This window comes from Theropithecus gelada, chromosome 9 (genome assembly GCF_003255815.1).
Source record: "Theropithecus gelada isolate Dixy chromosome 9, Tgel_1.0, whole genome shotgun sequence".
Lineage (NCBI taxonomy): Eukaryota > Metazoa > Chordata > Mammalia > Primates > Cercopithecidae > Theropithecus > Theropithecus gelada.
In genome coordinates this window covers 54,066,562-54,088,166 of record NC_037677.1, presented here as the reverse complement: position 1 = coordinate 54,088,166, position 21,605 = coordinate 54,066,562, and the positions used below count along the sequence as shown (strand labels likewise).

The window sequence follows — 21,605 nt, the reverse complement described above, 5'->3', positions numbered from 1 at the left end:
GACCCCCATGTGGAGAAGGAAGGGAGAGTGAATGGGTGTGGGAGAGTGAATGGGTGTGGGAGGGAGAGTGAATGGGTGTGGGAGAGTGAATGGGTGTGGGAGGGAGAGTGAATGGGTGTGGAAGGGAGAGTGAATGGGTGTGGAAGGATTCAAGTGAAAGGCTCCAAGGAACATCATGTTAAACACTGAACAAGAAACTAAAAATGGAATGGAGTAGAAAGAGAGGCTATCAAGTAAGGGGCTTTTTGGAAACACAGATATTTCATCTGAAGCCTGCAGCACACCCCACACCCATGGCAGAACGACACCCATGACAGAACGACACCCACACCCATGACGAATGACAGGTGCAAAGACCCTGAGCAGGAACGAGCTTGGCCTGTCAGGGGAAGCTAAAGAGCCAGGGAGTCCGGAATGTGTGTGGCGGGGGAGCAGAGTCCAGGATGAGGGCAGGGGCGGGCACTGCGTAGACATGTAGGTCAGTGCAGCCCAGCACGCACTCTGAATGTCACAAGATGGCCCGGGGAGGATGACTGGGGTGAGAGACGGAGTCATATTTACATATTTCCCACATCATCAACCTCCATGAGGCTGAATTCACTGGACAGTCCTGGGCCTCCCATCATGCAACCCATCAAAACCATTTTGCATAGTTGGTGGCTCCCCTGCTCTAGAAACAGTGTTCACCTGACTTCCAGGGACCCTGCCCTCCTGAGTTTCCTCAAACTCCACTGGCCGCTCCCTGCCAACCTCCTTTGCTCCTTCCACATTTCCCTAACACTGTGACACTTGGCTTTGTGGCTCAAAAGTTGGTTCTTTCTTGCTTTCACTAATTATTTTGCATGTTATACCTAGAGTCCTCCCCCTACCCCAGGCAAGTATTCCAGTGTGTTTCGTAAGTGTGTCTGTTTGTATGCACTTGAGAAACGTGCTTTTCTCTGTAATGTGTCATGTTTCATTGTACCGCCCACCTAGTGTCTTCTCGGGGTATAGGTTCTGTCTCAAACAGGACTATGAGGCCCTTTGGCCTCATCTTCCTCTCCCCTCCCTGCCATGTTCTGGGTCTTCCTGGCACCCCAGATCAGCCTTGTCCGCACGTGAGACAGGGGAGCCACACAGGCTTTGCCTCAGGCTGCACCAGGACATTCCTCAGAGCTGAGTCCTGTCCACACAGCCTGCTTGCCGGAAACCATGCAGGACCCATCTTCCTCCTGCTCTGATCAAACCCCAAGAACCATATCACCAGGGGCCATGGCAGGGATGATCTTCTAATGAAAAAGAACCATTTGCTTGTTCTCCTCACAACTGAACATGAGTGAAGGGAGATGTGCACCCACTTAAAAGTTTGGCTCTTCTCTCTGCAGAAGCCCCTCCACTCCCTCACTTTGTTCAAGTTCAGTCACTTATCCACACTCCAGACATGGCCTGAGCATGCCTTCAAGCCAGCCTCACAGAGACACCATGCAGGAAGGGCACAGGATAAGGCATAGGCAGCCTAAGGGCAGCAATGCGTAAGGAGAGCACACAGAATTCAGGGGGAGCCAGAGGTGGCCACTGCCCTTGGTCTTAACCCTTTTTGGGCCTCAGGGCCCTGCATGTAAAAATGGGCTTCCTAAGAATATCAACCCTGGTGAGATGTGGTGAGGAATGAACATGGCAGTGGTGTGGCTTAACACAGCTGCTAGTAACAAGAAAAACCTAGTCCATGAGACATCTGCTCCATGTGGACAGGATGGGGTGACCCCGAGGGGAGGATACTAACTCCCTCTGTTGGTGGGGACGGGCAACCAGGGAATGCTACACAGAGCAGGTGTCATGTCTCTGGGGTTTTGCAGAGAAAAACTAAACATAGGGTAGTTGCTCCTTGAGTTTTTATTCACTGTTTTAGCAGGAACTATTAACAAATAAAGGCTTTAGTTTCAAACAAACAAATTGACAAAAAATATCTTATTTCTCTAGAGGGCAGGGAAAGTATAAAATTCTGAATTTTCATGTCGAGTATGATCCAAGTTAGAGGAACTCGGTCACCTGCAAACCTCTCCCTCCCTCCACGGGAAGGAATTTGAGGCTTCCTAGGTGACCAGGAGCCGGGCTTCTTTTGTTGCCTTAATTTCCGTTCATCTGAGAGAAAATGAAAGCCAGGGTCTTTGTGCTCCAAGCCAAGGCCCAGATGCAGGCTGCCTGCTCCCCAGATGAGACTTCCTGGGCTGCCTCTCCCAGCCTGAACCAGCACCATGCACCCTAGAGAGAGGCCGAGTCCCCTCTGTTCCCCTGGGGCCCATGGAAGCCCCTGCCTGAGCCTGTGGTCCTGGGAGCTGGGGAGAAGGTAGAGATGCTGCTATCAGAGGTCCAGGCTAAGGACAAGTGGGGCAGATGGGACAGGTGCTGCTGGCCATGGATGGAAAGGCAGGTGAGTTCCAAGACCCTAGCGGGCCAAGGACTGCTCAGGCCCCTTGGGAGCAGACCTGCTCCCCAGAGAGTCACCTGGCAAAGGCAGAATCTCCTTGTGACATCTCAGAAGCTTGTCCAACACCAGAAGGCAAGCCCCGCCTATTTAACATGAGGCCTTAGGACCAGCCTCCCTGGATGGGGCATCCGAAGGGCCCCTCCCTCCCTCCAAATGCACTCAGCCTGCAGAGGATACAAGGGACCAGGGAAAAAGAAAGACCTGAGGGCCTCTGTATAAGGGGCTGGCCATCTGTGCTAGGACAAGTTGCTGCTTCTGCTACAGGAAGCCCAGATAGGGCTAGACTGGACTCAGACCACTTACCCCAGAAGTCCAAAAACCCAATCTCTGCATGTCTCTGAGAGGTCAGGGGGCTGGGATTCTAGAGCTGCTGGTTAATCCCAAACTCCAGCCCATGCTGATGGTCCAGGTATCCAGCTTACCCTCAGCCATCTTCTGGGACACATGAAGCAAACAAAATAGCCCTATGGTTCCGTCTTCATTTTTCAGACAATTGCCCAGGGCTGAACAAGAGCTGGTGGGTTAATCCCCTCATTTCCAGTAACCTTGGGCCTTCAGGACAGAGTCCATGGCCTCATTTCTGAATCTGCTTTGTCATTGTTCAAGCCTGTTACTGGCATGTGACAACGATGGGGGAGGGGGTGTTTTACAGGCTCCTGAGTCAAAGCTCCTAGTTACACATCTAGGCCTAAACACGTGGCTGTGGGACCCTGTAGAAGTTATCCAGCCTCTCTGTGTTTTGCTTTCCCCCATCTATAAATGGGATAATAAAAGGTACTACCTCATCATGTTGCAGTGAAGAAAAAATGACCCAGTCATTAGCTGGGTCCCTCGCACACTACAGGTGCTTAGGAGACATTAGTCCTGCTCTAACCCCTGCCACATGCCTGGCCTGGAAGGGGCTTTCTGGAGACCCTGGCTCAGGGCGCTGGCTGCCTGTGAAAGGGAGGCCCAGGAGCCCAGGTCCACAAGGAGCCCTGAGGTCTGTGAGATGTGCTGACCTCACCTGGCACAGACAAGGGGAGAGAGGGGGAGCTGGTCAGGGTCCAGCTGTTGGGGGAGGCGAGTGAGGGAATTCACTCTTGACGGGGTGCCTTTTCCACTAAATTAACATTGCCCCAGTCTGATGGAGCGGCAGAACACCATGCCCATCCTCACATCAAGAGCCAACCTCCAGCACCAGGAAGCCCCTGCCTCCAGCCGGCCATGATGATGACAGAACAGGCTAAATGAGAGGAACCTGGCTTTGCCCCGAGGGTTGGTGGGTGGGGAAGGCGATCAGCAGCCAGGGCTCTGGAGAAGAGGAGCATGGCCACCAGGCGCCTCCAGGGTGAGACCAGGCCCAGCTCCCCTGGCTCTAAAACACAAGCTTCTTGGGAACCTCCCATGGGAACTCGCTTCTTCCGAAATGGCCGTAGCAGGCTGTCTTCTGGTAGATGGGCTTCTTCAAGTCCAAATCCCTGCATGTCCAGCAGAAGGGAAGGGCATTGGAAGACGGAACAGGAGCAGGGTTTCTTTCTCCATTTCAAGGACAGGAGGGAGCAACGAACTGTAGCACAGCCCTCCTCACATGGCACTACACCTCCCCCCAGCAGTTGCACACACACATCCTATCTGTGCCGTACCACGGTCTCGTTTTATAGCCCCACGGATGCTCAGAGGTTCACGGACCAGGACCTCACTCCAGCCTTCGGATGCCTTTCTCCTCCCACTCCACTTACCTGGCCCAGGCCAGTGTTGACACCACCAAGCTCTGGAAACAGGGAATAGACTTGCTGACTCGATTCCCAGCCATCTGAGCCATTTGGCCTTATATTAATAATTATTTTCCTAAGATCCCCGCCTGCCTCTCAGCTGCTCAGAGATGGCCCCACCGGAGTTGGTGTTGACTGGGCCAGCAGGAACCTGGGGCGGCCTCCTTCAACCTGACAGCCAGGCTTTCTGCCCTGAGGATGCAGTGTGCTGTACCAGGAGCTCACAGACCCTCCCACTTCTGAGAGGCAGAAACATCCTCCTTTCTGCCTCCCTTTCAGGTGAGGTGAGCAACTGGGCAAGGAGGGAGCAAGGTCCTGTGTAATAGCGGAGCATGGCACTTTACCTGACAATGACACCCGGCCGGAGGTCGAAGTTCTTACGCACCACATCCAGCAGCTCTTGCTCTGTCTTCTGAGAGGTTCCGTAGGTGAAGATGGAAATGGACAGCGGCTCGGCCACACCAATGGCATAGGAAACCTTCCAGCAAGGCGCAGCGTCAGGGACTGAAGCCTCTGTGTGGGCCCTGCCCCTCTCAGCAGCTTTGCCCTTCTTCTGAAGGGACCAGCGGGGACCACACATCTCTTGCCCAGCATGCTCCCCTGCAATTTTCCTGCTACCTTCACCGAGGACAGTTATTCTACGTGCCCCTCTCCCTGAAGATTTTAGTTTTCCCTCCCCCAGGTTTTCAGAGCCCTGGCCACAGTGCCCAACACAATCACACAATCACAACCTTGGGCAAAGCGTGCGGCTTTCCCACCGGGCCAACATCCCCTTACTCAGGGCAGAGCTGGGCAGGGGTCTTCCGCTGCAACAGGACGGTGGTGGGTGGAGGGGCTTACCTGGACGAGCACTCTCCGGCAGAGCCCTGCCTTCACCAGAGACTTGGCCACCCAGCGGGCAGCGTATGCAGCTGAGCGGTCCACCTTGGTGTAGTCCTTCCCAGAGAAGGCCCCACCACCGTGAGCCCCCCAGCCACCATAGGTGTCCACAATAATCTTACGGCCAGTGACACCCGCATCCCCCTGCGGAGGGAGAGAAATCAAGATAAGAAGCAGAGCCAGCCCCTAGATGCTAGAGGGGGCTGAAGAACTCTGATGGCAGCTGAACTGCAACTCAGGAACGATGTCCTGGGGCTGCCCACAGACATTTTCGTAAGACTCCTTTGCCCAAAACTCTGGACCCCACTCCCAGCTCAGTCACTGCCCACATACTGAAATCAGGTAACCTGCCAAAGCTTCATTAGAAAGGGCAGAAGGTGGGCCAGGGGTTCTCTGGGGTCACAGCCACTCCCTAATGCCTTTGTTACTGAGTCCATCACAATGCAGAGACCCAACTGCAGGCAGGAATTGCACTGTCAAAAATACAACCCTGGCTGGTGCCACCTAGCAAATGCCATGTTGTCCACTTCCCAAGTGTGCTCTGGGCAACATCAGTCAATAGTCATGTCTTTAAAAGGGTGGGAGTTCTATGTTATATGATTTGGGGAAGTCTGCCTACTCTACCCCCGCTTTTAGAGATCCACAGTTCACACTAGTATGTCTAGGCTTTGAGAAGTCCTGCAAGAAAAAACAATTAAGTGTTACCTCCTTCTACCCTGTATTTCTACATTCCACTTGCTCCTGGAACCCAGGATGGGGCTCAGCTCTGTGGCAAAGCACGCAAGCTGAGGGCCCAGGCAGTGGGCAGCAGCCTGGCAGCGGTGCTCTGCAACCTCCACTCCTCACACTTGCAATACAGAAGAGGGGCCAGTGGCGCCCTGTCTAAAACACCCTGCCACACCCGGGCGCCCACAACAGCCAGAGGCAGCCTGTGGTGAAGATCTGGAAACAGCCACCTGGGAACAGCTGGCCATGTGCAAATGCTGCAGCAGGGAATGTGCACCAGAGCAGGGCGAGGTGCAGCGGCCATGGGTAAGGTCGTGGTCACTTGAGATGGCAGGAGTGGGAGGGCCCGGCAGTGCTAAGTGGAGGAATCCTAGGGATATGTCCCCAATTTCCCACACACTGTCAGACACATAGCAGACCTCCCCAGAGACCGCACTAAATGTACAGAGGCTAAAATTCACCAACTTTACATTTAGTCCATGGTCAGAGCCAGCTGACCCACTCCAAGCTAACTTGCGGTTTTCCTGCTCTGAGACATAAGCAACCCCAGTAACAAAGACAAACCAGGGCTTCGTTCAGAGACAAGGATGCACCTGGGGACCTCCAATGACAAACCGCCCACTGGGCTGCAGGTGGTAGATGGTGTCTTTGTCCAGGTACTTGGCCGGCACTACGGCCCTGATGACCTGCTCCTTCAGGGCCCTGCGCATCTCCTCCAGCGTGACGTCTTCGTTGTGCTGCACGGAGATGACGATGGTGTGGATGCGCACGGGGATGACTGCGCCATTGTCCTGCATGTACTGAACTGTCACCTGTCCATCAGAAGGGTGGGGGAGACACTGTGAGGCTGAGACTGAGCGAATGGCACATGGTGGCCAGGCACAGACACCCAGGAGGAGGTGGGCAGGGCTCCCAGAAGCCAAGTGGGGCCTCCTGTCTTCAAAGGGTGTTGGGGGAGTTAATCCGACACATTCTTACATTCAAAAAATTGCCTGGTGCTGTGGGGGGACTGGGTGTAAGGCCCAGTTATTCCCACATGGGACCACAATTAGCACTGCTTGGAGACTTGAGTTTCCTCTCAACTTATGACCCCTCTTCTGTCTCAGACGTTTCCAGGTGCCAGCAAATGTCTCCATGGCCAAAGCCCTTTCTTGACCCTCTATAGCCCAGGAGGTATCTCTCCTTCTGCCAGTGATGCAGATAAGAAAGCCAAGGATCCAAAATGTAAATGTCTTGGTCAAGATCACACAGCTGGAAGAGTTGGGACCTGACCTGGAGCTGCACAGGCTGGTAGACAGGGCTCTTCCAAGAAGAAGGTTGGTTGCTGCTCAAGACCCTGTGCTGGCCACAGGCCCAATACTGCTGAAAGCAGCATGGACCCACAAGAGCAGGGCTCAGAGGATCTTAGGAACATGTGGTGCCTGCAGGGGTGCAGCTCTGCCAGAGGACCCTGGGAGGAACACTGGCCAGTGGGCATGGGACTGCTCCCATCCCAGGGCCTGGACAGAACCATGGGGCAGCAAACAGTGGCTCCCTGGGACTGTGCCTGCAGCAAGCTCTCTACCTCCCCAAGGCTACTCAGGTATCCATCAAACCCTGGATCTGTAACAAACACCTACTCTGTGTTCTGCCTGGTCTAAGGAGCAACAGGGAAGGTCCAGAAGAAGCAGAAGAAAGAGCCCTGGCCACGTGAGATCTGCATGAGATGGCCCGACGCACACAGATCTCGTGAGCTGAGAGCAGCCCTCAGATGCCAGGCTGTGCACACATAGGGTCCTGGGAGAGGGGCTGGAATCTGGGGTAGGACACTCCCAGGAAGACAGGCACTGTCTGTGACAGACTCTAGGACTGGGTCTGCTGCATGGAGCCTCAGGAAAAGGCGCACAGCCGGGGAGGGTGCTCAGGCCGTCTCCACTGTTCCCCTGGGTGACACGACCCCCACCCGGTAGACTCCACGCAGTGGCCTTGCAGAACTGCAGAACAGGGTGGCAGAGCAAAGGGCCCTGAGCACAGCGCTTATCTCATCACGTCAGCAAGATGTGGGGAAAAACACACCATGGAAAACACAGCTCTGATCAGGTACAAAAATAGCCATCTGCACTGCCACCCAGGCCTCACTATCAGCAGCAGGGATTTGTTCAGGTGGAAGGACGCATCCTGCTCACAGCCAGCACTCTGGCTGGATAAAGACACTGCTTCACAAACAGGGTGCGGAGCAGGGGACCTAGACAAGCCGTGCCTGGCCCAGGGCCTCTCTCATGGAGGGAGTGAGTCGAGCAAGCCAGGCTGTTTGGAGGCCAGCAGGCGAGGGGCCTCCTGGAGCCCCACAGCAAGCCTGCACCCCCTGCAACTGAAGCTGGTCCGCGGTCCTGCCTGTGGCAGGGGAGTGAGGCTGACTCCGGTATCCGTATTGGCATTTTCAAGACAATTCTTCAAAGGAAGGGAAGCCCTAAAAGAGCCCATCCTACCCTCCCTTCCTTGCTGACCCGTAAACCTAGAAACCCTCTATTTCATATCTAAGCACAATGAACCTGCTTCAGCAGGTCCAGTAGGTGGTCCCTCTGTTCCTCTCTCTTGCACAACGAAGAGAAAAACAGCACCATTGGCTGCCTCCCCTCCCTGTTCTAAGATTTCCCCTTCTGTGAATCTTCACCCTGCTTCTATGTTGCAGCACCATTCTAGTCCAGGACAGGACAGGCAGGCCGACATCATGGGCCCCTTTCTTTAGGTGCCATCACAATCTACATGCTTTAGCTCTCCTAACCCACAACCTCCAAGAACACCCAATGAATGCTGATGGTTCCCATCCCCCCTTGGGGGGGTCACGTGGATAACACAGGAAGTCCCAAGGAAAGGTTTCCTTTGGGCATAAGCACGCTTCCCTGCCCGAGTACAGCCAGTATGCAACCTCTACCCTGTGCATGGCCTGACACTTGCGCAAGAAGGAACTCCATCTCTGTACAGCTGGAGTTGTACATGGAGCCACACACAGCACGCTGAGCTACAGCACCATGGCTGCCAGATTCCAAGTGCAGGACAAGAGAAGGCGCTGTCTGCTAGTGGCCAGGGATGGCATCCCAGAGGAGGTAGAACTTTGCTGGCCACTCAAGGACAGGTGAGGACCAGAGAGGGAGCTCAGGTAAAGCAAAGCCCTAAGAAACAAGGGGACCATGAGCGAAATGATGTCAATGAAGCAAAGATGGGGTGGGGCAGGCAGAGGCAGGTAAAGTTGGAAGACCATAAAAGGTTCTGAATGCCAGAATAACAAGTGGATTTCCCCTGTCCCCTTGTAGGAAGCCAAAAGTTGTAGAACACACTGAACAGATGTTAGGAAGTTAAAAATGAAGCCTAAAGGGAATTAACTGGAATTTCCAAGCAGGGAGAACCTTTGGGAGGGTAGGGCACTGATCCTGGCCTGGCTGGGATGATAGAAGCCCTGGGGAAGGCTGGACTGGAGTGAGAGGAGTGCTTGATGGGGCAAACTGGGGACATGGGTAGGTGGAGAGAGATGGCACTGAACAGGATTGGGGAAGGGCAGGCAGGAGGTGGCAGGGTGCTGCACACAGCAGGCTCTCAGGGCCCATCTGCTTGGAAGGTGACCAGAGAAACCCACAGGCGGGAGATGTGGGAGCTGAGTATGTGAAGGTGAGAATGGGGTCCATGAGCATGGACACAGGGAGAGAGGTTGTGCAGGACGAAGTGCTGGGAACTTGGGAATCACAAGAGGGGTCATTGGGGTTAAGCAGGGAGGGGATACAGGAGTGAGGTGCTAGGAGGCCTGTGTCTCTGCTAACACTTGCATCACCCCAGCCTTCAAATATAGGCCTCCGGTTGATTTCAACACTGCAGAGAGAAGAGAGGTCAGAGCCCATGGGGTTGGAGCTGGAAACAACAGAGGTAAAGCCTTTTCATGAGAAACAAAGATAAGAAAAAGGGCCATGATGAGACAGACGGCACAGACACAGCACAGACACACCACAGACAGCCTGTTCAGACAAAGAGGCCTGGAAATATGGAAGCCAGTTAAGAAGTATGTTTGTGGCAGGATTTGGGGACTCATTAGTCAACGTTTGCTAATGAGCAAACAAACAAAAAAACCCAGAACTATCCTTTCCATTTTTCTGTATTTTTGAAACTTTTTATAATAGAATGTGAGAAGCATCTCTAGCTGAAGATTTTTCACATAAATAGTTCTTTTCAAAACTGACCATTCTTTGAGTGTCTAGACTGAATATTTTGATCTTAAAAATGACAGAATCAAAAGGATTTGGGGGTGTTAAAGCTTCTGTCTACGGCTCTCCCGGGGTCATTCAGCTGCTCACCTGAGTCTTAGAGTCAGGCCGCAGCCAGGGGAGGAGGCCGGAGCGCCTGAGGTCCGCCATCCGGGCGTTGAGCTTGTGGGCAAGGATGATGGTGAGGGGCATGCACTCCTCTGTCTCGTCGGTGGCGTAGCCGAACATCAAACCCTGTGGTGAGAGAGCAGGCTGAGCGGCGCCCACCCTAGACCAAGAGGACCGCGGCTCTCTCCAAGCCCGAAATCTGCCTGGTGTGTCCACGTTGATTGGGTGCCTCCTCCATGGAGCTTTCCACCGGCACGTGCAGGGGAAGGATGTCATCCCTGACCCCCAACACTCTAGGAGGGGGAGACAAGCCCAAACCCAGTGTTAGCAACCACAGCCATCCACAGCATGGCCGTGAAGCTGAGGTACCCAACTCACTCCCGGCTCTTGTGCTAGGATGAGAGTGATTCCTGTGTTATCCACCCCTCAGTGTGATTAACTCACTGCTCATGAACTTTCCCAGCCAGCTCAACACACAGCTCCCACGTGCAGTGGCGAGCTACCTGATCTCCTGCCCCGACATCCTCCTCGTTTCTGTCCAGATGGACGCACTGGGCAATATCCGGGGATTGCTGCTCCAAAGCCACCAGCACGTTGCAAGTTTTGAAGTCAAAGCCTAGGTGGAAGCAAAGTGAGCCTAAGTGGGGCACAGGTCAGATGGAGGGGGCCATGAGCTTCCCGATGGATGGCTCAGTTCCCGACATGCCATTTGGTGTCAGGGTGGGGTGTCCCTAACTAACCAGGGTCTGTCTAGGCCCACAGCTGAGGCCCAGGATGGGAGAGGCCCTGCGCCTTCATGTAGAACTCTTTGGCCAATGAAAATTCTCCATGGTGTATTTTATTGTGCTCAATTAGAACTTGGTTAACACACACACACACACACATACACACACACACACCCTACAGAGACCTGCAGATTAAAACAAGGTGATGCCAAGGCTCCTCTGGCTGAGAACGGTGGCTGACTCATACCCTGCCCCTTAGGCTCTCCCCCAGGTGCCTCTCAGAACCCAGTTTGCTATCACTGCACTAGGAGAAAATCAAGAGCCCTTTTGACACTGTCACTCAGAAGCCCAGCTGTGTGCCTGACACAACTATTAAACATGCTGAACAAATACGGGGTACATGAACTATACAGACAGACTCCCCAAGCCAGGGTCCTCTGACCCTGAGAGGTACACAGAGTCTGGGGCAAATGGAAAAGCCACCTGCCCTTTCCCATCTGCAAAGCTGAGGCACGGGGTATAGGCCTGCTACCCCTGGCACGCTGGGCACTGATTTGGGAAAGTCTGAACTAGCAGTAGCTCAGCCCTGGGAGTCCCATGAGGAAACTGCTATGCACTGAGACTGTGCACACCTCCTCACAGCTGTGCTGGGCTCAGCCACAGGGACTGTGAGAATAAGGGGCTGAACACATGGATGCCCCCACCACGTCAAGCATAGTGACACACTCACTTTCCAAACTCCCACAGCCATGTTCTTTCCCATCTATTCTCCTACCCACACAGCCTGAAAGGACTTACAGAGAAAACGCACAGATCCAAGCTGTTGTTTCTGTACAAGCTTCAGGTGGGGATCTACTGCCAAGGAATAAAACTGAAGCTTTTCAGTCTGACACAGCCCTTGCTCCCAGGACTCCTTGAGCCAACATGAACTCAGGTTTAGCCGTCAGCATGATCTACTTTTCCATCTCCACTAGGTCCCTGCCTAGAACGTTCTTCCTCCAGCTCCCACCCCACATGCCCAAACCCTGTGTCCACCCTCAGTGCATGTCCCCGGACCTGCCTGCAGTTCATCACACATGATGCCAGGAACTTACCCCTGGGCACCTCATGTTGCATCATATACCCTAGGAGTATCAGGTCACCTTTGCCCTTTACACCTTCCTGTTTCCTAATGAATGTTTTTGAACGCACAAATCAATGAACAGTCTTTAAAGAACTGCCAAAGGCTGTCCTGTTCTGCACTGAACATTTCACAGTTTACCTAATCACTGTCTGTCTAAATAACGAATCTCCCCAGGGCTCAAAAATCAAGCAAGGGCTCCAAGGAATTTGGAAAAACAGAACTTAGGGGACCAAGAGGAGAGGTACAGGGCTTGGAAAGGACAATGAGGCCAGCAACACCACAGCCAGGAGCAATGAGGAGCCACTGGCCTGAGACCCTGCTAAAGCTGTTACTGCACATGACCTAAGGCTGTTCCTGTCCATCGAGCACAGGTAAATGGACAAACTTGGGCACAGGGAACCTCAGCCCGCTGAGCCCAACTCAGCCATGGCTGGGCTCTCGCTCATTTCTCCTTCCTAGGGAACATTGCCTCCTGGAAAATTTCCCTCCTACCTAATGCAGAATAAGTTTTGCACTTGAATAAGGTCTAAATGTACATAAACAAACTGGCTTTTCTTGGTAGAACAGGCTCCGTGTGGTAACGCCTCAGGAAGCTGCAGCTCTGGGACAATGTGTTTCCTCTGTGAATACCCTCATGTCCCGACCAGGAGAACTAACTGGCTCTTACTGCTTCTCTTCCCACTGAGTCTCAAAATCACTGTCATCTATTCAACCAACAGTAATTGCTCATGAGTGCTTTAGGCTGCGCCAGGCCGTGGCTGGACTGAACCTCTGTGAGTCTGCACCCTCATACCATGAGTGGGCTCTCTCACTTACAAAGCGGGGGTCTGGCATCTCTACATACCCTGACCCACAGGATGCCACACATCACCCTAAGCAACCATTATGTGACACAGGCAGAAATGAACACCTTTAAAGTCATGCTTCTCTCTGTGCCTCTTGATTACAGGTGTTTATCTAGGCAGGTTGACCTGGTGGGTCTTTTTACCCTGGTGTGAGGTCACCACATCTCTCACAGTGATTTCAGAGAATTAGGGAGCGAGCCAACAGAGAGCCAAAATGGAGTTTTCTTTAAAAATTGGAATTGCCTGAATATCTAATGCCAGAGACCAATGTGGAGACTCTAACAATTGGGACCAGAGCCCTGCCCAGGAAGCCAGCGTGGACAAAGGGTCCCTGAAACTCCTGCAGAATGTGATCGCACACAGGCCCTCTGCACCTGGCGCTCGCTCTCTGGGTCCTTTGCTGCCCTCCAGGCTGTACCGCTGCCTGGCCTGCCCAGCCTCAGATGTTGGAATCTGCTTCAAGGCTCTGCTAGGGCCTGTGCCCCTTCCCTGGGTGGTGGCCCTATACTACGTGGCACAGGTGCTAACCTGGACCAGCCTCGTCTGCTGTCAGCACCAGTTCTGGACTGAGTCATCTTGCTCCATGTCTATGATTAGAAGTATGTTTAGTGGAAGCACAGGAGTCCGGAGCCTAGTGGCTGCTTACCCTGTGATCTCACACAGACTGTTTACTCCTCTAGCCCTCCATTTCCTCATCTGCATAAGTACATAAATGATTAGGAAAACACAAGAGACTATCACCAGTGCCTGGCAGGGAGCATGTCTCCAAAGAAGGGCAGCCCCCTTTATTCAGTGCATCTTTCTCTCCAAAGCCTTTGCCAGTGCCAAGAAGGCAGGACCAAAACAAGCCCAGTCAACAACAGATGGGCATGTGCTGGGCCTGCTGGGCATAGTCACCTGTTGGCCATCCTTATGCCAGAGCCTTTGACCTCTGAAACCTGACAGACGAGTGTAAGAGTGTTTTCCTCCTGGTAGTGTTGATACTCCCATCAGGCTGAAAGGCGCGGGTTTGACTCAGCATCGGGGTCTCTACTAGCAGAGAGTAACAGGGATTTCGGACCCGGAGGCCTGCCCTCACCCTTGGCTGAGTCATCATAGCCGATGTGCTTGATGGTGTCCCTCACCACTCGCTGGTAATCCACCATGGCCATTGAAGTGATCTCGCCACACAGCAGCACCATGCCGGTCTTGCACACCGTCTCTGAAAGGGAGTGCGGAGAGTTAGCAGCCAAGTGCCAGCAAAGGGAAGCTCATATTCCCAGACCTCTCACAGCGTGGACAAAGAAGACACACAAGGGGCCTTATGAGGAATGGATTCCAGAAGGAAAATAGAAATGTCAATAAAAAGAAAAAATCCTAGCACCAAGCACTGAGCATCTTTCAGTGCTGTCTTGGAAAGAGTCAGTTGTAAGTGGTGATCCTGGACAACTTATTTAACCCCTCTAAGTCTCTGTTCCCTCATCTATTTAATAAAGCTATTTATAAGATTGCTGTGTGGATTAAAGGGAGATGATGGTTGTATGTAGCTGTCATAAAGAACGTAGTCCACACATGCGACCCCCCATCCCCGACACTGCTAAACCTCCACTGCAGGCTTTAGGGAGTGGGATCCAGACCAAAAAATCAAAGCAGGCCAACCTTCTCTCCAGATATTTACAAAAATATAAGGGTAGAATCTATCCTCAGAGGGGGATGAATCCCTGTAGTATTCAATACAGGGGCGAGGATGCAACCAGAGAGAGAAGGATGGGTCCGTGCAGTGGACAGGACATGACAATGACAGTAAGGAGAGCAGGACTCTAGTCTTCACACTGGGGAACTCTACCCCATGGCCTTGGCCAGGCCCTGATGCAGAGGGCGCCGTGATCCTGTCTCTAAAATGAACAGCCTGGACCTCATCACCCTGGGGGCCCTCCAGGCTCCAGAGTCCCTGACTCTGCCACTGTGCCATGGGCTTCAAGCCAGGCAAGTTTTCTCACCAAACAACTTATCCCACAAATAAAGATGAAGATCTTCAGCCTACATGAGTCTTCAGACACAATAAATTATGCAGATGGGAGCCAGGGCTTCAGTACTTTAGTTTAACATTAATGTCTCTTAGGAAAGCCATTGATTTATTGAAAAACAATTGATGAAGATGCTGCCTTCCAGTTGCTATTAAATGGGGGACACTAATTATTTTAAAACCTATATCATACCACAAACTAGGAAAGAAAACAAGAGAAGCCAGGTATCTGTGCAGCCAACAGAGGCTCCTAGAATGAGGGCGCAGCTTACAACTATCTAGGCAGCTACCTAAGAACTTTGAAAGACCTCCTTGTTCCCAATGAGATCAAGCATCAGAAAGGCCATGTGCTGGTCCAACCCTCTGCTATTTATGGTTGCTATGACATCTAACATCAGATTCTTGCTAAAAATAATTATCTATTTGTTTCATGGTTAGAAATGTTTTTCCTCCCTGTTATTACACAGGTGAGGTCTCATAATTGAGAAATCTACTGCAGAGCAGAGGACATGGGTTTTGGAACTGAGGAGTATGGCTCATTTGTCTTATGCCCATGATTAACTTCTCAGTCTAGCCACTTAGGTCTCCAGCAGGAAGGGATCGGGTGTTTCTTACCACAGGCCACCTTGGCATTGGGGTCTTGCTTGAGGTGGGCATCCAGCACTGCGTCACTGATCTGGTCACAGATCTTATCTGGGCAAGAGCAAATATGGGTCAGAATCACAAAAATATTAGGGATAACAAATTGAAATGTTAAAATAATTAGATATCTTTTCAGTTTACATATCAACTTATCTACCAGAGGGAAAACACTTTTTTAAAGTATAAGAAATTAGAAACACTTTGAAATTTTTACTTCTTTCCATTCCTGCCTAATTTTGGATGACATGTATTATATAAAGTCACAGAATGCCCTAAAAAAGAAACAACATTTGTTTTTTTTGAAATGGAGTCTCGGTCTATCACCCAGGCTGGAGTGCAGTGGTGCGATCTCGGTTCACTGCACTCTCCACCTCCCGGGTTCCAAGCAATCCTCCCACCTCAGCCTCCCAAGTAGCTAGGATTACAGGCATGCACTACCATGTCTGGCTAATTTGTTTTGCATTTTCAGTAGAGATGGCATTTCACCACGTTGGCCAGGCTGGTCTTGAACTCCTGGCCTCAAGTGATCCCCCTGCCTCAGCCTCTGAAAGTGCTGGGATTACAGGTGTTAGCCACTGCACCCAGTCAAAATCAGCTCTTCTAGGAGTCTCAAGCAACTCACACATATACAAACACATACACGTTCTTCTAAATAAAAAGTCTCTCATTCCTCATCATGTTCCCTTTACTTCTAACATCTAGAAAAGTCCTGGAAATGAACTTAAAAATAGTTAAGAAGTCAATTTTACCTCTTTGCCAAGAGGTAAAGTCAGACGGCTCAAACAGTTGCATTGCATGGCAGGTTCCACAAGATGCAATGCACCGTATATAAAACACCACACCCAAGTACATGACTCTACCCATAAGAATTCTACAAGATATCCCCTATACATCATTGCTGTTTGCAGAATACTTCCATAAGCAGCTCTCAGATCCTCCCACATGGTCACTCAGCCTCCTGAAAGCCAGGTGTCCTTAGAACTGAGTTTGACCTCTTCAATTAAGGTGGGACTGACAAGGGTTCAATATGAGCTGGAATTTGATTTTATTCCTCCACTATTTGCCTTAAAGACTCTGCAAGGTCTAGAATGTAAAGCACTAAATGGTGCTTGTAGGAAAATCCACTCTTGCTTTGGGGTTATGCAAACTGTCAATATCTACAAATTAAGAAATAAAAGTGATATCTACTTACATATATTCTAGCTCATTCAGTGTTAAAAATACCCACAGTCTCCTCTTAATAGAGTAATATGTTTTTGTTAAGAATGCAGATCCAGAATCAAGCAATTTGGCTCTCAAAAGCAGATGTTACATTCTGTAATTAAAGATATTCACTAACTCCCTAATCTTTCCTTTAGAAACTACTGCTAAACATACGTTTGAGGTTGTGTTTTGTTTCTTTCTTTCTTTCTTTTTTTTAAATCTAGCCTCCTGCCAGTGGCAGACCCTGGTAGCACCTTTAGGTTTGTCTGAGCGCATCGCCTCTGCACACCTCTATCACTGAAGGCCTCCCGCTGATAAAATATCCTAAAATAAATACATGCTAGCCACCTTAGGCCTACCCATCAGGGTTCCTAGAAGCTTGTTGACTGATCATTGATTGTGGATGTCTCTGCCTGTGCAAAGACACAGCTCACAGGCTCCCACTCTGCCTAGGGAAATCCAACATGAAGAGGAACAAAGCTGGAGTCCAGCAGGGACTTCCAGATAGCACCACACACCAAGACAACAGCCAAGGAGGTTGCTTCTGAATTGTTGTTTTTGGTTTTGCCTTTCAAAGTTTTTATCAATATCACTTAGTAGACTTAAGATAGCCAATAGCTGGGTTTTTTTTTTTGTTTTTTTTTTTTCGAAAACCGGAAAAGAAAAACTTTATCTTTCTAGCAGAGAGGAATTCAGCAATGGAATGACAAGCACAAAGTCACCTAGCCTTTATGGAAACTTATCGGGACAATTATAATGGCAAGTACAAGGGACAGTCAGACAAACTGATTGGCTGTCATTAAGTATACAAAACAATCAACTGATTGGCTGGCATGTTCATTCTCAGTCCTCTGAGCACACGGCTGCTGCACACAATGGGCCATCCTTGGGACCACTGGCCACTGCATGCCAAAAAACCCACTTCCTCCGCATGGAGTGAATCTTTCTCCTAAGCTATACATGAGGTTCACAGCCATGGAGCTGATCAGAATGTATCTGAGATTGAAAATACGGTACACCTAGATACTTTATACAGTTATGCACAATGAAAGAGGCTATTTACATTGAACTGAGCTAAGTCACATAAAAAACTCAATTCAATTCAAGGTTTTTCAACAGCTGCACTATTAACATTTTGGGCCAGATAATTCTTTGTTGAGAGGCTGTCCTGTGCACTGCAGGATGCTTAGCAGTGTGCCTGATGCAACAGATGCAAATAGCACTTTACCCCACCTCCTATAGTTGTGACAACCACAAATGTCTCCAGACAGTACAAAATGCTCTTGGGGGGTGTGGGGCAAAACTACCACCCATCAAAAACTACTGGCTAAAGTATATGGAAGGAGTAGTGCACTGAGGTGTCCAAAGCCAAGTTACAAGGTAGGAAAGATAAATATCTTTGAGGAAGAACAAGAGCAAGGAAGATAGAAAAGGGCAGACTTCGTAATAAGTTAGCAAACACTCAAATGAATTTTGAAGAGGTACTTAAATACAGAAGTCTGCACATCTATCCCCCAGGGGTCTCCAAGAGCAGTGGTTCTCAGTGTGGTTCTCACCCCAGAGCATCAGCATCTCCTGGGAACTTGTCAAAAATGCAAATTCTGGAGCCTCTCCCAAGACCTACTGAATCGGAAACTCTGGAGGGTGGGGCGCAGCCCTCTGTGTCTTAACAAGCCCTCTGGGGGATTCTGAAGCACCCTGAAGTTTGAGAGCCACTGTCCTACACTTGAGGCTCTGAATGTTCTGGTCCTAGTTCTCACCGTCATCAAGGAAACTTCTCTCACTTCCCCACATCACAGTCCACCTACTTTTCAGGCACCAAAACGAATGCCTAAATTTTCTTCCTGTTTAGAAGGTCTTCTATCCTGCTCTTAGAGAATGTCACTCAGTCGCCAGCACCTAGAGGTCTACCCCTGCAGCGACCAGGGTGCAGGCTTTCATGCCTAAGTTGCACATGTTTTACATGCAAAACTTAGTCACCCATGGTCTTGTTTCAGGAACATTCTCTGTTGACTTAAATTGGCCATTGATAACAGATTAAAGCTTTGCTCAAAAAAAAAAAATATAAAAAGTTAAGACCTGATCATACATTTTGCATGTGCCATACTCTTAGCCAGCCAGCTGCTACTCCCTGTCTTGGCCCCACCGTGCTGGCATGCTGGTGGTGGGCCACAGTACGGCTTCATCAGGAGGGACTGTTTTATGAAACTACTCCATGCTGTTTCTCTAGAGATCCCTTCTGGTAACTCACACACATTGCTCTGAAGAGTTCTAGGAAAAGTGACTCCTACAGGTACGAAGTTACAGTCAGATAGGAGGAATGAGCTCTGACATTCCATTGTGCAGTAGGGTGACTGAAGGGCTAGAAGAGGGAATTTTGAATGTTTTCACCACAAAGAAGTAGTCAATGTCTGCGGCAATGGGCATGCCCATTACCCTAATTTCATCATTACATGTTATATTCATGGATCAAAACAACACACTGTACCCCATAAATATGCACAATTATTATGTGTCAATTAAAACCATTTGTAAGCGACTCCCTCAGTATAGGCTTGGAATGATAGTTTTCCAGTCATTCCAGGACAGCCTACTTACCTGGGTGTCCCTCTCCCACAGACTCCGACGTGAACATGAAGGCTCCTTCTTCACTTAGAGAGTGGTCACACAAGCCATCCACTGGTCCATTCATCTTCTCACACTTCTCCACTCACGCTTCTTCCAGGGAACAATTTTAAGGCTGTGACTTTGCCTGAGTTTTTTTCTTCTTCTTCCTCCTCTTCTTCTTCTTCTTCTTCTTTCAACTCAACAGGCTTGTCTTTGGCAGAGCCACGGGGATCACTTCTGCCTAACTGCCTGTGAGCACGTGAGAACAGGCGAGGACTGCTGAGAAGGGAGGGAGCGAATGGAACTCAGGATGTGTCCCACCCTCCAGCTTGCCACAGCTTGCTCCTGAGCGACTCCTATATATGGAAAAGCGAAAGTGCCTGAATAATCATGTGAGAAAATTGGAGGAGTCCATTTCCTAAGAGGGGGGGTCTTCTTACCTGGAGGAATTTCAATTCTTACCCCTGACTTTCCAAACTCTAAGCACCTGGTCAAGGTAAGGTAAAGAAGGCTGTATAGTTCTGCAGAATTGAAGCTCCTTTGGGACTCTCCTTCAGCTCTCAGCCAATCTCGGTAGTGCTCCAGAGTTCACAACTCACCTTGGAGAGCAGGGGGTCTGTGGTCACCCAGAGATACAAGCAGGCAATAAGAAACTCTGTCTCAGAGATATGGTTTAGGCTAAGATTGCAACAGTGCCTTTGCTGTTGGGTGTCCCCTCCTCCCCTGCATCTCATCTGGATTGGTCTCTTCCCCTTCTACCTTCTCAGGGAGAGCAGGAGCATGCACCTGTATTCTGAGCCAGCTGTGGTGTTACACAACAGATTCATTTTAGAGGAAAAGCTTTGAGTCCACGTGTTTCTGCTAACAGAAACCACCTAAACTGTCAACTTCTCTAAAAGGCTGGCAGGCATTTTAACAAGCAAGATCTTTAAAAAGTATCTATCTGGGGAGGTTACAGAGGACAATGTGTGTGTGTGTGTGTGTGTGTGTGTGTCTGTGTGTGTGTGTGTGTGTGTGTGTGTTTTAGAAAAAAATGCTTTTGAGAAATGGATTCATTACATGGAAATTATCAAAGTCCAGTTTCCCAAAGCTTCCAGATGATAAACATCTACATATTCAGTTCTATACATGTAATAAACATCGTGTTCACATAACTCTTGCATTATTTTTGCTTTGACCAAAAAAAGTAGTAAACAGGATTATATCTTTAGTTCATGTACTAAATGACAGTGTCTCACACTCTCAGATCCAGCTGCATCCTCAGACCCAAGGAACAATAGGGAATTGAGACCACAGAGAATGAGGATGGGTGGAGAAACCAGTTCCCACTAGAATGCAATAAAAAGTAATCAACCATAACCTTGTGCATCAAAGCTTGGACTGTGGGAAGCAAAAGTTAGGAGGCAATAGCCCCACCTAACAATTCTGGTGACCAAACCCCTCTCTGAGTTCATTATACAAGCATTTCAAAAAAATTTTTCTGGCACACATTCTGGTGCTCCAAAGCTTGAGTTCTGCTAACTGATGACCAGTCAAACATCATCCCTTCAGAGAATTAAAACGGTACTGAAGTGACCTCTTCTGGAATGAAGCAAGGGATGTTACATACGCATAGCCAATCAACGGCATTTAACAAGGAGTGAACTGAAGTGCTTAGGCACAAGACTTGAAAGTTCAGAGAGGAAAAGTCCACTGGGAAGGGATGGACAAATGAGGAATCAAACAGGGACTTTAGACAACATCGCCTTGTCATTGCCAGCACACAGGACCCCTCTGTTTGCACTTAAGCTATTTCAACATTGCTGGCCCTTAGTAAATTTCTTCTGGGTACATTAGTTTTAAACCTAGAGGCAATATGAGCTAATGTTTAATTTGAACTGTAGAACTAGGTGACCCTAGCAGTTAAAATTGTATGATAACAATTATGCTCCACATTTGATTTAAGAACAAGATGATGTGTAAGTAGCAGGTAGGTACTCTTCAAGGTTCCTAGAGCTATCGGGAAGACAGAAAACAAAGCAGTAGCTGCCTTCTGAATTCCATAAGTAACAGCACCATGGGGTGGAAGGCGTCAGGGTGGGGAGATGACCTGTACACAGATATGCGCGCAGGGGGCTTTGGCAGCCTGGATGCCAATTCGGGGTGTGAGGGAGGGATCTGAGAGGCACCTCGTTAAAAACCCATCTCAAGTATGAGTTTCATTTAAGACCCCAACTAAATACTAGGATGCCTTATATTCTAGCAAGTAAATGTTAATAAGCAGTGCACACAGCATGGTGGATGGAAGTG

At 50.0% G+C, this 21,605-nt stretch overlaps 1 protein-coding gene across 1 annotated transcript; it reads right to left on the bottom strand.

Moving 5' to 3' along the window:
• Positions 1 to 1,854: 1,854 nt before the first annotated feature.
• On the bottom strand, positions 1,855 to 19,947 carry MAT1A (methionine adenosyltransferase 1A). Its single transcript, XM_025396640.1, has 9 exons — positions 19,308 to 19,947; positions 15,480 to 15,557; positions 13,938 to 14,060; positions 10,670 to 10,782; positions 10,149 to 10,292; positions 6,420 to 6,638; positions 5,062 to 5,244; positions 4,566 to 4,699; positions 1,855 to 3,927 (listed from the first exon to the last, which is right to left on the bottom strand). Exons 1-9 carry the CDS (start codon positions 19,399 to 19,401, stop codon positions 3,825 to 3,827), a joined length of 1,191 nt encoding a protein of 396 aa, XP_025252425.1. The 5' UTR covers positions 19,402 to 19,947; the 3' UTR covers positions 1,855 to 3,824.
• Positions 19,948 to 21,605: the final 1,658 nt, after the last annotated feature.

Bases quoted from the DNA above. Each gene is read 5' to 3' on its own strand.
- MAT1A (XM_025396640.1), bottom strand. From the start codon at position 19,401: ATGAATGGACCAGTGGATGGCTTGTGTGACCACTCTCTAAGTGAAGAA. The intron at 6,639-10,148 runs GTGAGCAGCTGA...TCTGATGGACAG, and splicing joins GGCCTGACTCTAAGACTCAG to GTGACAGTTCAGTACATGCA. The intron at 4,700-5,061 runs GTAAGCCCCTCC...CCTTGCTGGAAG, and splicing joins GCCGGAGAGTGCTCGTCCAG to GTTTCCTATGCCATTGGTGT.